Raw genomic sequence first — 16,852 nt, 5'->3', positions numbered from 1 at the left:
AAGTATTTCTTCATTTTCAACAGTGGTTTGTGCTGTGTCTCACATTGTAGTATGCCGATTATAATAGTAGAATTAATTTTGAGTGCTCTACCAGTAGACTTTCAGATTTAGTTAGCAGTTTTAGTAGCCCATGTCTTTTAATTCAAAGCCCAACTGTTCAGTAACACTAAAACTTGGACACATTTGGTTTATAAGAAATAAACTCGTTTACAGCGAACTCACAAAAAGCTTGCATTTAAGTACAAATTCCACAATAAAGCATTATGGGCTAGATTTTCAGTATAGACAGTTTTGGGGCGCTAACCTTAGCACCCGCCCGAAGTTAGCGCCCGCCCCAAAGTAGCGCCCCGTTGCCGGAAATTCAGTGGCTTCGCCCTAAGAGATTGGTGGAGCGCTAAAAGAGGCGTTCCACTCCTATCTTTAGGCGCTAAGCCGGCGGTCCAGAGGGATAGCGCCCAGGCGGGGCGCAGCGCGGGTGCGGTCATTTTTGGACTGACAGCAGACCCCGTGGCGCCGACCAGCTCTTAAAGGGGGAAGGGACGAATTGGTCTGCTGCCACGCCCTGCACACTGCAGCCTTGCAAAGAGGCCTCAACACTGCTGCTCAGCCCCAGGGAGTCATGGCAACGCCAGAGAAGGCCCATCAGCGTGCCCTGCGCTTCTCAGAGGGTGATCTGGACATAATGGTCACAGCTCTGGAGGTGAGGCGCAAGATCTTGTTCCCAGAGAGTGGGAGGAATCCAACCCACCACGACTACACCAAAGCCTGGAAGCAGATCGCCCACAGGGTGACGTTCACCGGCGATGCCCCCAGGACCCACAAACAATGTCGTAAAAAATACAACGATCTGACCAGGATTGTGAAGGTGAGTAGCCTTTCCAGTCTCCTCCTCATTCTTGCATGTACACCTGACATGATGGGCAAAGGGAGCTGAAAGTCCTATTGGCCAGCCCTCAGCCAGCAGCATTGGGACAGTCATGAGCATCAAATGGCCATTCGGCACTCTACACTTTGTCCAAGCTATTCCACCATGGGAGGCAGTGCACACTACATCAGGGCTTCACTCTGTCCACGCTATTCCACCATGGGAGGCAGTGCACACTACATCAGGGCTTCACTCTGTCCACGCTATTCCACCATGGGAGGCAGTGCACACTACATCAGGGCTTCACTCTGTCCACGCTATTCCACCATGGGAGGCAGTGCACACTACATCAGGGCTTCACTCTGTCCACGCTATTCCACCATGGGAGGCAGTGCACACTACATCAGGGCTTCACTGCGCACTTACAGCCCGTCCTTTCTCTTGCAGGCTAAAGTAGCGTTTAATCGCCAGGCGTGTGCCAGGGGTGGCCGCGCCAAGCTGCAGAAGCTCACTCGGCTGGAGGAGCGCGTCTGTGTGCTCATGGGAGCCCGTGTGATTGTCCCCACAGCGTGCGGAGTATCCGACCCTCCACTGCCCGGCAATGGTAAGGACCTCGCCTTTTGGCCCTCTCGCGTCGCACTGGCCCATCCGAGCTACCTCCTTTGCCACTGTCCCACCAATGCGCTGAATGCCACCAGTCCTAACTCCCTCGCTGACGCCGTCTCCTCACTCTGAAGCTACTCTTGTGCATTCCTGCTTTCAGCTGGTGACGACCAGGACCCTGAAGCTGCCAGTGACAGCACCTCCGACCAGGAGGAGGAGGAGGAGCAAGCCAGACCTTCGGGGGAACAGTCACGTCCCGCAGGAGAGGAGGAAATGCTTGACACCTCCTCACTGGACGAGTGCCTGGAGGAACTGTCGCAGGGCAATGCAGCTTCTGGGACCAGTGGCGTCCAGCCACCCAGGAGCCGTGCGCGTGGCCCGCGGCCTTCCCCCCCAAAGGGGGGAAGGATCAGAGGGGAGTGCTGCTGTTCGGCACACTCGCCGCCACCAACGCGGCAAGGGTCCCCTAGTTCGGCCCCCTCCTCCCCAGCGGGAGAGTCGCGACTCCAGTCCGGACACCTTCACCTCGGAGGAGGTGCGGAAGCTGGATAAGATGGCCGAGGATTCGGACTGGCGCCACACGGAGCTCATGAGCGTGGTGGGGCGCATGCCTGAGGCCATCGAGTCGCTGGCGACCAGTGTGCGCGAGTTCGGGGCAGCAACTGCCGCGAGTGGCCGCATGCTGACTGATGCCATCAAGACCCTGACGGCTGTGATGCGCGCGCACACCAGGACCACAGGGGCACTCACTGCTGCCACACGCGCTGTCTCAGGCAGGCATCGCCAGGGCAGCCGCCGCGCTGGACCATCCCAGCAAGCCGCCCCTCGGCTGATTGTTGCGGATCCTGCAGTGCGGGCCCGGCCGAGTGCCACCGCGCCACAGCACCAGCCAGCGCATCCCACACGCCAGCTGGCCCACATTGCACCATCCGTCGCCGCCATTCCCCCACTGGGGCGTCAAGGGCAAGCGGCTGCAGCTGATGGTGGCCAGGCTCAGGTGCGCCACTCAGCAGACGGCCCCTCGAGGCCCAAACGCCGTGTAGGCCGCCCCCCAGCGGCATCTGGCGGAAGGGCATCTGAGCCTCAGGCACCTTCCCCCAGCCTCGCAGCAGCCACTGGGCAGAGCTTGCGAAGGAGCAGCAGGCCGGGCAGGGGAGGCAAAAGGCTGGGCAAGGTCTCGCCCTCGCGGGCCACTCAGTAGAGGGTGTGCGCAGCTTTCCTTTTATATGGCGGTGGCCATCTTTATTTTGCCCATGGTTGTGTTGTTGGAGGGCTTATTTTTTGCGTTAGGCCGACGTTGAGGCCCGGTTTGAAGAAAGGTGGAGTGACTCCTCCCCAGTTTGTGGGAGTGAGTCTTTTGTGGGGCCCGTTTATTGTTTTTGGGGATTCATGTGGGAAGGGCTTTTCATTTTTGTGTAATAAAAAATTATCTTTATTCATGCAGTCTCCATAGTTGTTCTTCTTAGTGTTTGTTGGCTTCGCCGGCTGAGGGGTTGCGGAGCGGCTGCATTCATCTTCCCTCATGGCCCCTGGCCATTCCCTGACAGGGGGCTTAGAAGTACCGTGTAATAAGGTGGCGTCGTGTGGCCCTTGGCCCTGGTCGCTCCCTCCTGGGAACGTACTCCTGCTCCTCCTCCTCCTCCTCCTCATGCTCCTCCTGCTCCTCCTCCTGAGGTGCTGGTCCAACGTCAGGTGGCAGTGCCTGAGTCCTACGGATAGCCAGGTTGTGTAGCATGCTGCAAACCACCACAAATTGGGAGACCCGGTCCGGCGAATACTGGAGAGCTCCTCCGGAGCGATCAAGGCAGCGGAACCGCTGCTTGAGGACCCCAATAGTTAGCTTGATGATGTTGCGGGTGGTTTGATGGCTCTCGTTGTAGGCCTCTTCAGCAGCGGTCCTGGGCGCGCGGAGCGGGGTCATGAGCCAGGTGCACAAAGGATAGCCTTTGTCCCCGAGTAGCCATCCTCTTGGGGGAGGCTGTGCCTGGAACATGTCATGCACAGTACTCTGCCGCAGGATAAAGGCATCGTGGCTGCTGCCTGAGAAGCTGGCATTGACTGCCATGATGCGCTGCTTGTGGTCACAGACCAGCTGCACATTCAGAGAATGGTAGCCCTTCCTGTTGCGATACTGCTCGCCATGCTCCAGAGGGGCCCGCAAAGCCACATGCGTACAGTCAATGGCGCCCTGCACCAAGGGGAATTCCCCAAGTCTGGAAAATCCCAATGCGCGCTGATGCTGGCTCTCCAGGGCCATGGGGAAGGAGATGAATTGGCTTCTCCTTCTGAACAGTGCTTCGGTCACCTGGCGGATGCAGCGATGCGCGCCGTACTGGGAGATGTTTGCTATGTCCCCAGCAGCGTATTGGAAGGAGCCGGTGGCATAGAAGTTCAATGCCACCGTCACCTTCACTTCCACCGACAGAGACGTCCTGCACCTGAGCTTTGGCCACAGATCTCGGCGAAGCAGGTGGCAGATCTCTGCAATCACCTCCTTTCGGAATCGGAGCCTTTTAACACATCGCGCGGCACTCATGTTTAGGCAGGAGCGCTGCTGGCGGTATAGCCTGACTGGGTAAGGCCTACGTGGCCGACGCCTGTAGCCCCCTCTGCCTCTAGCCAGGGCTGCCCCTCTCACAATGCGTCTGCGAGCCCTACGGACATGGAGCTGCAGCTCCGCGTTGGCACCCCATGCAACCCCCATCAAATCCTGGCAAACACACTAATTTCCAAAAGGGCACTTGCAGCGCTCTGGCCTGAGTCCAAAAATACCTGGCTCTTGCTGCTTGAAACCAGTTAGCTATCCTCCTTGTTGTGTCTCCAGAAATGCGTTGCACAAGAGTGTTTTCTGAAAAAAGGCTGGCCTTTATACTGGAGAGTACGTCCCCTTTAATTTGCGCCCCCCGGGGCCCGCGCTGGTTGTGTTGCGTTCCTTTTTCCAAACACTCCGGCCGCCAGCCGCACAATGGGGCGGTCCGACTGAAGTTTGGAATCGGGGCGCACAAAGGGCGTTGCACGAGGATGTGACGTCATTTTCTGCGCGCGCATCCGGGCGGGCGCTAAACTTTGCGCCGGCGCTAACGGGCAACTTAATTTGGGGCGGGGCGCAAACTGCGCTGCGCCCGGGCTCTACACGCCTAGCGCCCGAAAAACACTTCTCTTAAGGCGCTAACTGCTGGCGCAAGCGACTGAAAATCTAGCCCTATATCTTCACAAGCATCATACAAATACTCTTCTAATACATCAAGCCAGTGCTGGTGATGGTCCTTCATAACCTAATGTGATGTTCCTTGTTGGAGAATCAATCTTGATGACTGCGCTGATGACTATTAAGAAAAATAATCTCCTGACCATTTCACAGACAGGCTGTTGTCACATGTCTGTTGTTACTGCTTTTTCTGCAGGAAGATCAACATGCTGGTACTAGCAATGGGTGACACAACCATGTATTGTCGCTTTCCACCTTGATCAGTCGTGAGATTATCTCAGCTGTCAACATTAATATTCAGTGACTTGAGGATTCTATGTCCAGCTTGCTTCTGTTTGCCATTCCAACTTACTGTATTTTTTTTTATTTGTTTTTGGGATGTGAGCATTTATTGCCCATCCCTAATTGCCCTTGAGAAGGTGGTGGTGTGCCGCCTTCTTGAACCACTGCAGTCCGTGTGCTGAAAGTACTCCCACAGTGCTGTTAGGTAGGGAGTTCCAGGATTTTGACCCAGCGACGATGAAGGATCGGCGATATACTTCTAAGTCAGGATGGTGTGTGACTTGGAGGGGAACTTGTATAGTATTCATGTAATGTATCTATTTTTCTATATGGACAATGTGTCCTGATCAGCACAGCTGTGCTATTATCAGCATGGGCTCTTGTCCATGTAAAAAAGTCATACTGATAGCAATCTTATACTTTAAATGTAATCTGAATTTAATTTCATGTTGTTTCCAGATACAGTTTTCTGGTTTATGTAGTGATTATTGTACCAGATTTTAGTGCATTGTGTAAAAAGGTATAAAATGTTAAATTACACGACACAATGGGCTCAAAGGACAATCCAAATGTGAGAATATTGCTATTGTTGCCTCTGAGGCAGAAGGTTGCAGGTTCAAGTCCCACTCCAGGGACTTGAGCACAAAAATCTAGGCTGGCATTCCAATGCAGTACTGAGGGAATGCTGCACTGTCAGAGGTGCTGTCTTTCAGATGAGACGTTAAACTGAGGCCCCGTCTGCTCTCTCAGGTGGATGTAAAAGATCCTATGGAACTATTTCGAAGAAGAGTAGGGGAGTTATACCTGGTGTCCTAGCCAATATTTATCCCTCAACCAACATAACAAAAAACAGATTATCTGGTCATTATCACGTTACTATTTGTGGGACCTTGCTGTGTGCAAATTGGCTGCCATGTTTCCTACATTAGAACAGTGACTGCACTTCAAAAGTACTTAATTGGCTGTAGAGCGCTTTGGGATATCTGGTGGTTGTGAAAGGCACTATATAAATGCAAGTCTTTCTTTTAAAACACTTAGGGGGAAAAATTCGGTTGCTTTATGAGACGGCGCTAACTGGGCACAAAGCAACTAGCGCCCGGGTGCAGGGCCACTAACGCCTCCTGCGAAATTCAGCGTGAGGCTAGCAGTGGCGGTAGCCGGTAGCACCTCTGTGCCTTCGGCGATGACGTCATCGCCATGTGCAATGACCCGGCCGCAAACTTGGCTCGCTCCCCCGACCTACCACCGGACGCAATATCCGACAGGGTCAGGGTGGCGTTTTTGAAGCCGGGCGGTGATAATTAAAGGACCAGGTGCCAGGCAGCCTTTTTTTTTTGGGCCACCTGCCAGCACCTGCCCCCTGTGGGCTCCTCCTGCAGAGTGCCGGCCATGATCGGTCAGCCCGGCACGCCTCTTAAGTGCTGGGCTGTTTTCCCGCACCCTGCTCCACGGTGGTCCAGCAGGGCCCCGGTTTCCCTCCCTTTTAATCAGGGGAGGGAGGCCTGTCATACCGCGGCACTACGTGCCGGCGCACGTGGCGCTGCTGCACGTAGCGCCGCGATATTCAATGGGAGCGCCCCAAGAGGAAGGGGGAGTGCTTCCAGTAGTGCCCCGCCTCCTGCTTGGGGCGCAACATTGAATTTTGGGCGCAGTGGCGCTAACTCTTTCGGAGTGCTAAAAGTAGCGCCCCGACGAAGTTACCGCCCCAAAGGGGGCACGATCCAATTTTCCCCCCTTAGAATTAAGTTACAAGCATGCCACTTTTTAGCTTGAATATATTAATGAAATCAGAACTGGGAGATAAATGTTTATAACATATAACAGGAAGTGGACACAAGTCTCACAATCATTTTTCTTCTTAAATTAAGTAGTACTGACTACCTGCGTTGAGAAAAAAACATTGGGTAGAGTTCCCGCTGGTTTGTGCTAGTTTAATCAGCATAATCCGGGTGAAATTGGCCAAACCAATGCAGGGGTCTTCAAATGGAACTCGGTTTCTTCGGCATTCAGGCACTAGTAGGCACTGACGTAAGAAAACTACTAGGCACTTGGTCTAAGCATTAAACAAAGCTTTAATCAACTGTTTTACAACATGGAGGTCTAGTTGTGTCCTTCACTAGTTCCTGTTAAGAATGTCCTGCGCAAGCTGGGCCCGTGCCTGAGTATTTATACTCTCCCTGGACAGCCCCACCCGCAGGCCACTCAGTATTACTTCATAAGTCTTTCTTTCATGAATGACTGATTCATGTCAGGCACGTTTTTAAAATTTTTACATGTAAAAAAATATTTAATTTACAAAGAAACTGATGGTACATCAATGAAACTAGTAAATGGTTCATAATAGTTCTTTTAAAGTCATTTTCAGTGATTTAAAATCGGGTTACTCACAGGTGGAGGTCTAGACATTCTTATTAAATATGCTTATTTGTTTTGATAAACCCATTTTCTGCTGTATTAATGAAGCTGCACCAGGTTACCACTCTTAAACATATCAATGCAAAGAAAAAAATAAACAATTACGTTCTATTACGCTGCCCGATTGCATTGGTTCATGGAAGATTTTACATTTGTGATTATGCAAATCAATTTAGCGGAAACTTGAACTGTAACCTAATCAGCGCAATTTCAAGCACAATTTGTGCCCAATTTCCCGATTGCTCCCAAAGCGGAAACTGACCCCCATAATTTTTACATTTAAAAGGTAAATCATATTTCTCCAAATAACTTACTTTCATTACTTAAAATATATTTCTATGTAAAAATCAACTATATTACATGGGGAGGGAATACGCAATTACACACACAGCCAGCCGCTAAGTAAAGTAGCATGTTAGCTATGGTTCCACTTGAGACTCCCTCAACAATTCTACCAAGCCTTGTGAGATGGAGCATTGAATGATAACTTCTCCAACTGCAGGAGGCCGAGTTTGTGTTTGAGGACAAACAGAGTAAGCAAATTGACCAGGGAGCCAACTTGTATCTGATGATGTCATATTGCTGCACTCTAGTGGAATCCAGACTGCAAAATATGAAGAATATTCTCACGGCTCTGTGGTCTCTGAGCATTAGTGTACTGTAAAACTTTCCTTAACAACTACTGATCCAAATTCTAAGTCTGTGCATTTTTAAACTTGAAGGGGGTGATTTTGCCAATTGGGAGCTTTTGGAGGCGGGACTCCCACTTGTTGGGTTTCAGTCCCGCCTCCAACAACTTCTGGCCAACCCACACTATTTTCCCTTGATTGATCTTGTTAAGCCCACCCAGTGGGCTTAGCAGGCCAATTAAGGGAAAGCCGGCTGCAGAGCACGTCAATGTATGATGTTTCATCTGACAAAAATTTTTGACAGGTGAATTGTCATCGCTTGACAGCTCTGTGAAGATGTCAAACAGTGACATTCTCTGCAGTTTGATGAGGTCTTGAATACAAGACCCCATCAAACTTCTTTCTTTAACAGAATTGAGATAGTTGTTGCATCTGTGAATGCAACGGCCACCTGCCATTCCCAACGTGGAGGCCCAAGACTCTCCGTATACACACCGACTGAAGCCTGCAGGAAGAAACAAAGGTAAGTACACTTTTACTAACACTTTGCACTTACCTCAGATACTCGCCTCTCCACTCTTGCACCCATCACTTACCTTCACACCACACTTTGGCACCACCCGCCCCCCCCCGACCTCCACAGACTCTCTACTCGCCTCGCTGAGCTGGCGGGTTTCGGAGCCTTCGGGAAGCCCGCACTTGTGTGGGCAAAAAGGGGATAATCCTATATTCTGCCTGTTAACTACCTATTAACAGGCAGTTAATAGGCTTTAATCCAATCCTGCCTCCAAGGAGACGGGACCCGGTGTGGGACGGCTACCCGCCTCCTGGCAAGATGGCATGGAGGCAGGTTGGGGGCGGGTTGGGCACCTGCCCTGCCCTGTTCCTGGGACTAGGGACAGGGTCACTGGCAAGGCTTGGAAGCTAAGCAGAGCCAGGCCTGGTTAGTACCTGGTAAGGGTGACCATCAGGGAAGACCAGGTGCAGAAGGTCACGGAAGGAGCCACGGGAGGAGCGGCTGGTGAGCAGGCCCGGGCGGTGGGCTGAAGATTGTTGGACAGGAGGAATGGTGGAAATGGAATGGCGGCGCGCACCGACGCAGCGGCTTTGCTTCTCCCAGTCATGGGAGCTTGCAAGATCACATTTCGTTGTTCATGTACTTGTGCAATGACAATAAAGTTGAATTATTATTATTATTATTATTATTATTAATAATAAATTCTGCCATTTTCCCGGCAGACCCGCCTCCATACCCGCATCCCCAGGGCTGGCAAAATCACCCACTTTGAGATTTTTTTTGAAGAAACATAGCATGCGTACCAGTAAATTGTCCGTGGTGTTGCACCTAGTCAGTTGATGACCACATATTTTTTTGTGTGTACAAGATAGCAACAGAGTTGGAAGAGAATTCAATACTTGCATTAGTCGGTAAGCCAAATGGGAAATATACTATTGCACCAGGTTAATATTGTCATTTGTTAATAAATTAAGCTAAAGTATTTTTTACTAATAAATCAAACTAATTTTGGCTATTCAGCAGAAAATTAAAAATGAGTGAATATTATTGTAATACATTTTTCTGCCAAGGCACTACTCTGAACATCACTGATAGAGTTCAGAGTACAATAGGAAAATTTTACCATTTTGCCACCTGATCCTGAAGGTAATCAAGTTAAATGGGTTGATCATAATATTGATTTATGAATATCTTATTTTTAATGTATTAATAAAGATTCTAAATAGGTTTACAAATTCATAATCCATACAACTACTTTTCAAATTGAGGTTGCCAATTTATTTGCTTTTCTTTATGAAAGTAAAAGATCTTACTTTGTTTTTGCAGGTTTGACAACCTTCCTGATCATTCAAGTTGTTCAGATCATTCAACATTAAGGCTGTTCAGAAGAGAATGACTAAAAATATGTGTTGCCCAATACATTAGAAGACTGCTAACCTGATGAGCAATCTGTTCAGGCTAGCGTTTTATTGTGCACAGTTTGTTCCATGTATAAAATATGTGTGGAATATTTCTAATACAGTAAAGTGTACTGTTCCTTTTGCTCAATTCAGCTCATCTCCTGTAGCAACTGTTCATATTACGTATGGTGCAGTCGTGCTGGAAATGGAAAAAGGGCGTTCTCCTAAAATGTTAACCTTTCTTTTCTCTTTACAGATATTTACTAATCTGATGTGCATTTCTAGCAGTTTCTCTTTTCATTTCAGATTAGTGTTATAAGTGTTATTCAGCAATTTCAAACACACAAAATCTTTTGTACTTATATATGTGCTAATCAAGTGGCAACTTGAACAGTGCAGCTATATACTACTGCTGTAGTATCTAAGTGACACACACTGATGTGACAACAGTAATGTAACTCAGTAATCAGGTTCTGATCTGGCTTCTGAAGGCACTGAAACCAGGAGGTATGAAACCACCTCAAGCAGATTAGTCTTACAGCATTGGCCTTAACACTGTGTAGAATAACTGCAGCCCTGTGGAAAGTCACATTTTAAAAGTGCCCATGTGACTCATTGGACTACTTTGGGCTTTATAAACTTAATATGAAATCTTTTAAATGTATGAGAGAAACTATATTTCCATGTTACTATAGACTCTATTCTAATATTGCTGATTAGCCCCCTGGGCAGCAGAGCTCTGTGCTTGTATCATTGCTGGAATGCACTGAGCCCCACTTTTGCTGAAGTAAATGTGAGGCGCTGCATAGCACAGCCAGCAGTATAATTTGGATCTGGTGACTGAGCATCACACTCTACAGGTATTGGTTTGATCCCAATATCTGTGTGACAACCCCACTCTCAATGTTGCTGATGGCATTTAAAGATTCACTTTAGTTCTATAAGGGCGCATTCTGTGATCCGCCATTCCCAGCAGGAAACTCCACTTATCGGGAGTGCATCATGGGTAATCCCAGAAATGCAGCCTGCAGTTTTCCACCTGTTAAAACTAATGGATGGAAAATCACAGATTGCAGGCTCATGATTTCTCACTCCTTGTGAGTGCAGCTCCCCGCTCATGTGGGGTTTGGCCCTGTAGAACAAGCATAGAGTGGGCCAGATTTTGCTGTAGCAGGACATCTAACAGTGTCTGCTGTTAGTGAGACTTGCCCTTGCATGTTTAATCACAATGATATTTTGCGCTGCAAGTTGCTGGAAGTGTGAGAGGGAAACGGTGTGGCGCCCTCTACAGGGCATCTGAACGGCATCTGAGTTTGAACATGGAAAAAGTCTGACCACATGGCACTAGAAATAGTGAAGTCACACCCATCAATTCAGTCAGAAGTGTTACAGAGAGGTGAGTGAAGATCCGTTAACTGTAGCAAGTTACTTTAATTATAAAAAAAAAAACTTTTTTATAGAAAGGCAGTGCAAAGTAATGAACAGTTTTTTAAAAAGTACTGCAAAGTATTGTTAGCGTTGTGTTAATTATTGATATTAATATTTCTCTTATGATTGTTTCTATTATAGTTATTGTTGCTACTGCTGCCCTTAAATCATTTAGTCAGAAGTCATTTGGAACTGTTTGTAAGATTTTAATAATATCAACTATGTTAACGTTACAACTGTCTGCAAAATAGAAAATGACAAATTACCTCAATATTTATTTCAAGTTTTGCACTTGCTTGATTTGCTACTCTCACCGGGAGGTCGATTTAACGACAAGTTCGGCGTCCTTTGAGATGACATTAGTTGTGATCTAAGATCACTTAACAGGGTGGGCCGCGAGAAGACTGCCATCATCCACCCTTGCGCGCTCTCAATTGTTGTTAATAGTGCTGCAATAAAAGTTCACTGTTTGACTTTCAATCTTGCCTGGTCTTTTGTGTGCTTTCCTGGGGGGAGGGGGAGGCGGGGAGGTATGTTGCCACTTTCATCATTGTCCAATGACTGAGCCACCACCTGCTCTCTCGCCGCCCTGCCCACTGCAGTCGTAGCTTCCTCGGGGGGGGGGGGGGGTGGCGGACCCCGAGCAATGGCCCCAGCAACATCAGGGCTGGGATCTTCCATGTCGTCCATTTCCACTGGCATCTCGTTTGCCTAGTTTAGGGTCAGAAGTTGTACAATGTGCAGCATCCCACCGCAATCCTCACCACTTTGCTAGGTCAGTACTGCAAAGTACTCCCCGATCTGTCCAGGCACTGGAAGTGTGATTTTAACACCCCTATTGTCCACTCCACTACTTGGCGCCTGCTTAACACCCCTATTGTCCACTCCACTACTTGGCGCCTGCATACGAGTGCAGAGTTATACATTTCCTGTGCTGCTTTACTGATCCTGTGGTAGGGTGTCATCAGCCACGGCTTTAGCAGATAGGCCTTGTCACCTAAGATCTGTCGAGATCTTTGCTGTGCTCCAGTGAAGCAATCATGCAAGTTTGAGAGCTGAAATATGAAGGCATCATGAGCACTTGCCTGGAGATCTGCACTGACATTCATGACCCACAGTTGGGCATTGCAAAGAATCATCACATTTAACGAATGGTATCCTTTCCTGTTGATTTATGTGACACGTACCTAATTGGGTGCCTTCAATGGCACGTGGGTTCCGTTGACAGCCCCCTGCACTTTGGGGAAGCCAGCAATCCAGTGGAATGCGATGGACCTCTACCTTTGCTACGCTGGGGACATGTTGCAGGTGATGACATCTGTGACCTGGTGCATGCAGGTCCTCGCAGCGCTCTGGGTGATGTTGCACATGTCACTGGTGTCTGACTGAAATGACCCGCATGCATAGAATTTGAAGGCTGTAGTTACCTTCTTGGCCACTGACAAGGCCTGGCGGGGGTTAGACCGTGGCTGAAGGTCCTCTTTTAACATTTTACATGGTGCCTGACTCTTCATTGTTGTTCCCTGCGTCGGTCTTCCATGCTGTACAGTAAATACATGAACAGTGGGCTGCTTAGTGTCACCGTCCTCTTTAAGCACTTGCATGACTGTTGATGTCACATAAATATGAAAATATCTGACACCCTGGGTCTCACAGACCTTTCTATAAAGAATTTCTAGAGGGATAGAATTGAAAAGCGGAGAAGTTATGTTAAACTTGTATCGAACCTTGGTTAGACCACACTTGGAATACTGTGTACAGTTCTGGTCTCCATATTATAGGGGCACTGGAGAAAGTGCAGAAAAGATTTACTAGGATGATACCAGAATTGAGCGGTTATACCTATCAGGAAAAATTTAACAGGCTGGGGCACTTTTCTCTAGAAAAGAGAAGACTGAGGGAGAACTCTTCCCTGGCTTGCTGAGCCATTTGTGTTCGTGCTGAAGCAGTTTTCCCATTTTTTGTCATTCGGAAAGGGAATTTAGCTTTAAGAGCTGAATAATCACATTTAGGACTTCTTTTTACTGTTAAACTTTGAAAGGGAGTAAGGGCTGAAAACCGCATGGGGGGAAAATTCAGTTGATTAGCGCCTCCCGTTAGTGCCCTAAGAGGGTGCTAATGGGGCGCAAAGCAACTAGCGCCCGGACACGGCAATGTTTATGCTGCTCGTGAAATTGACCAGACATTTTGCGGCGGCACTAAACACTACCACCACGATCTCCTGCGCCCGCAGATCATGACATCAGTCGAGCGTGCAACGCCCTGGTAGTGTCCCGGACCGGATATTGAGTTGCGCCACCTGCCTTTCCGCCTGCCAGTAGCAACAACAGGTAGAGGGGAACGTTTTGCAGTCGCGAAGGGACTGGGGGAGCGCTATTTGAAGGCGGCCACTTCCTGCCTTTTTTTGTTGGTGACATTTTGCACCACGCATTCTGAGAGAGAGAGACTTCTGGAAAGATTCAACGCTGTGTGAAGGAGTTTTGGGTACAGAGCAGCACTTTGCAGGTTCATTTTGATCTGACCTTCCTTGCACGATTTAGAAGAGACTGTGGGGTCTGAACTCTGAGCTCTTTCCCTGGGTCTCTCCATTGTTCTTTCCAGCAGATTTGATGTACAGGTCCCTCCAGGCCGAGATTCAAGGCTGTAGTGAGCAGGGTGTGGCTGGAGAGCAAGATCGACCCTCCTCTTTAAGAACTGGCCGGCGCCAGTGTGTCTGTGTTCCCTTGCTAACTGACATCACCTGAGCTTCACCAATGCTCTGAGGTAGCGCCTCGCTCCTCGGCATTAGTGCCTTAAGAGAGCTGTGTAGCACCTGATTTAGTGCTCAAATCACCCCCAGGGACGATAGAGGCCAAGTTTGCAGTTGGAGGTGATAATTAGCGCCAGGCGCTAAACTTTGCGCCCGGCCGATAATTGCGCCCCAAACGGGGCGATACCGAATTTCTCCCCCCATGTTTTCACTGCTTTTTCATTTGTATTAGTTCTGAGTGCATTGCCCCTTTAATTCATAGCCCTTTTAATTGCCCAGAATTCCTTGCAAGCTCCACAGCCTCGCGCCCAGAGGCTGTGCAAAGCTCGAACGCCGCTTCAGGGCGGGAACTTCACCTCGGAGGTCTCCACAAACGCTACAAGGAGGGCGTTGCACGGAAGCTTCGTACTGCGCCACCAATCTCCAGCCTCCCCCCACCAGATGAATTTATTCTCCTCACTTCAGCCCTCACCCCTGCCCCTCCCTCCCGGAACCACGATAGGGTTCCCCTTGTCCTCACCTTTCATCCCACCAGCCTCCACATTCAACGGATCATCCTCCGCCATTTCCGCCACCTCCAACGTGATCCCACCACCAAACGCATCTTCCCCTCCCCTCCCCTTTCAGCATTCCGTAGGGACCGCTCCCTCCAAGACACCCTAGTCCACTCCTTTATTACCCCCAGCACCCCTTCCCCTTTGCCCAGCACCTTCCCGTGCAAGCGCAGGAGATGCAACACATGCCCTTATACCTTCCCCCTTCCCACTGTCCAGGGCCCCAAACACCCCTTCCAGGTGAAACAGCGATTTACTTGTACTTCTTGCAATCTAGTATACTGTATTCGCTGCTCACAATGTGGTCTCTACATTGGGGAGACCAAATGCAGATTGGGTGACCGCTTTGCGGAACACCTCCGTTCAGTCTGTAAGGGGGACCCCGAGCTTCCGGTCGCCTGTCATTTCAATTCACCGCTCCATTCCCACTCAGACCTCACTGTCCTTGGCCTCTTGCATTGTTCCATGGAAGCTCAGCGTAAGCTCGAGGAACAGCACCTCATCTTCCGATTAGGCACTTTACAGCCTTCCGGACTCAATATCGAGTTCAACAATTTCAGATCATAACCTCGGCCCCTATCATATTTTTATATATTTTTATCCACACTTTTGGTTTGTGCCTTTTCCTTCTTTTTCTCTCTCCCACATGGCAGCTGTCTCTCACTCTGCCAGCGCATTTCACACTTCATCTGAGCCATCCTTTGTCTATTTACCTGTCCTATTACCATCTCATTTCACCTTGAATATCTCTTAATGTCTCTTCACCCCTCCCAGACCTTCCCTTTTGTTCTTTCATCCCCTCCCCCATTTCCCAGCCCCCAAACTTGCTTCTTATTCTGTTTCATTTCCTGCTTTTTTCTCAGTCCTGACGAAGGGTCTTCGACCTGAAACGTTGACTCTATTTCTCTCTCCACGGATGTTGCCTGGCCTGCTGAGTTTTTCCAGCGTTTTCTGTTGTTATTTTTTATTCTCCTCAATGTTGCAGCCATTTTCAACGGCTGTTAACTCCAGTTGCCGGTGAGACCAGCAACTTTTGTGGTGAACACGAATTGCTAGGCCATAGTTTTGAAATAGTTTGTTACTATTACTGTAATAAAGCTAATCCTCTCATTTGAATGTTCTTTACTGTAATAAAGTTTGCTTCTAAATATGTGAGCTAAAAACTTTTTTAAAAGCCAACCCAGGGAACCTGTTAGTTTCTGGGACCTCTTGGCAGTCAAATATAAAAGAGAGAATGTCAGTTTAATAAATATTGTTATTCATATACAATTAATATATGATGCCACAGAATTTACAAAACTATGCTATGGATTATGCTAAGCTTTATCATCTTTGCCTTTTTTTTGCTCCAGAAATCCAGCTGATATGGAAGATTATAGCAGGTGCATTTGCCTTGTTGGTCCTTTTTTGTCTTCGGGTATACCCGTATTGTCGTTAATCAGTGCACCTTCAATAAACAAATGTTTAAAACAAAATGTATGTGTATTATAATGAAAATGAACTGTGAACTTACTGTAAAAGTTCTTTGCTCTATTATTTCAATGTAATTCAAAAATAATTCACTGCACAAAATACACTTTTGAAGATACAGGTATTAATTTGTCCTAAAATTGATCTTTGATATAAAGAAAGACTTGCATTTATATAGTGCCTTTCACGACCACCGGACGTCCCAAACCGCTTTACAGCCAATGAAGTTCTTTTGAAGTGTAGTCACTGTTGTAATGTGGGAAACGCAGCAGCCAATTTGCCCACAGCAAGCTCCCACAGACTGCAATGTGATAATGACCAGATAATCTGTTTTTTTGAGTGATGTTGATCGAGGGACAGATATTGGCCAGGACAATAATGAACAGTATTAATGTGTTATTAAACCACAGAACACCCACATAAAGGTTATACATCTTCATATTAGAATTCATATTCTGAGGTGTCCGAGATTGTTTCATCTTCCCAAAATAATATGGGTTACAGCAGCTGAAGGAGGAAAATGCATAACGGCGATTCCTCAATCCGGCCATACGAGCATATGAAAATGACGGGCAGTTCCCAGTGGGCAATGGAGCTCACAGGGAGTACAGGGTCATTCCCCCTGGTACAGGCCTCATCTCCACTCCTTTGAGTCCAAGGGATGCAGATTTGAATGTCTATGGCAGACAACTGGTTTTAACCATTCATCGCCATATCACATAAAGCACTATT

The 16,852-nt window shown here is 48.3% G+C and overlaps 1 protein-coding gene across 1 annotated transcript in view; it reads left to right on the top strand.

Moving 5' to 3' along the window:
- Nucleotides 1-11,827, top strand: part of LOC147109186 (homeobox protein SIX6) — a 101,036-nt gene extending 89,209 nt beyond the window's left edge. The window contains exon 2 of the mRNA XM_086002855.1: nt 9,846-11,827. Coding sequence (XP_085858981.1) covers nt 9,846-9,915 — 70 coding nt within the window. The 3' untranslated portion in view covers nt 9,916-11,827. The remainder of the gene's footprint in view (nt 1-9,845) is intronic.
- Nucleotides 11,828-16,852: the final 5,025 nt, after the last annotated feature.

This window comes from Somniosus microcephalus, chromosome 12 (genome assembly GCF_052327205.1).
Source record: "Somniosus microcephalus isolate GS21.2 chromosome 12, FLI_Smic_1.0, whole genome shotgun sequence".
Lineage (NCBI taxonomy): Eukaryota > Metazoa > Chordata > Chondrichthyes > Squaliformes > Somniosidae > Somniosus > Somniosus microcephalus.
The sequence above is the reverse complement of the archived record's forward strand: the minus strand, read 5'-3'. Positions and strand labels throughout refer to the sequence as shown.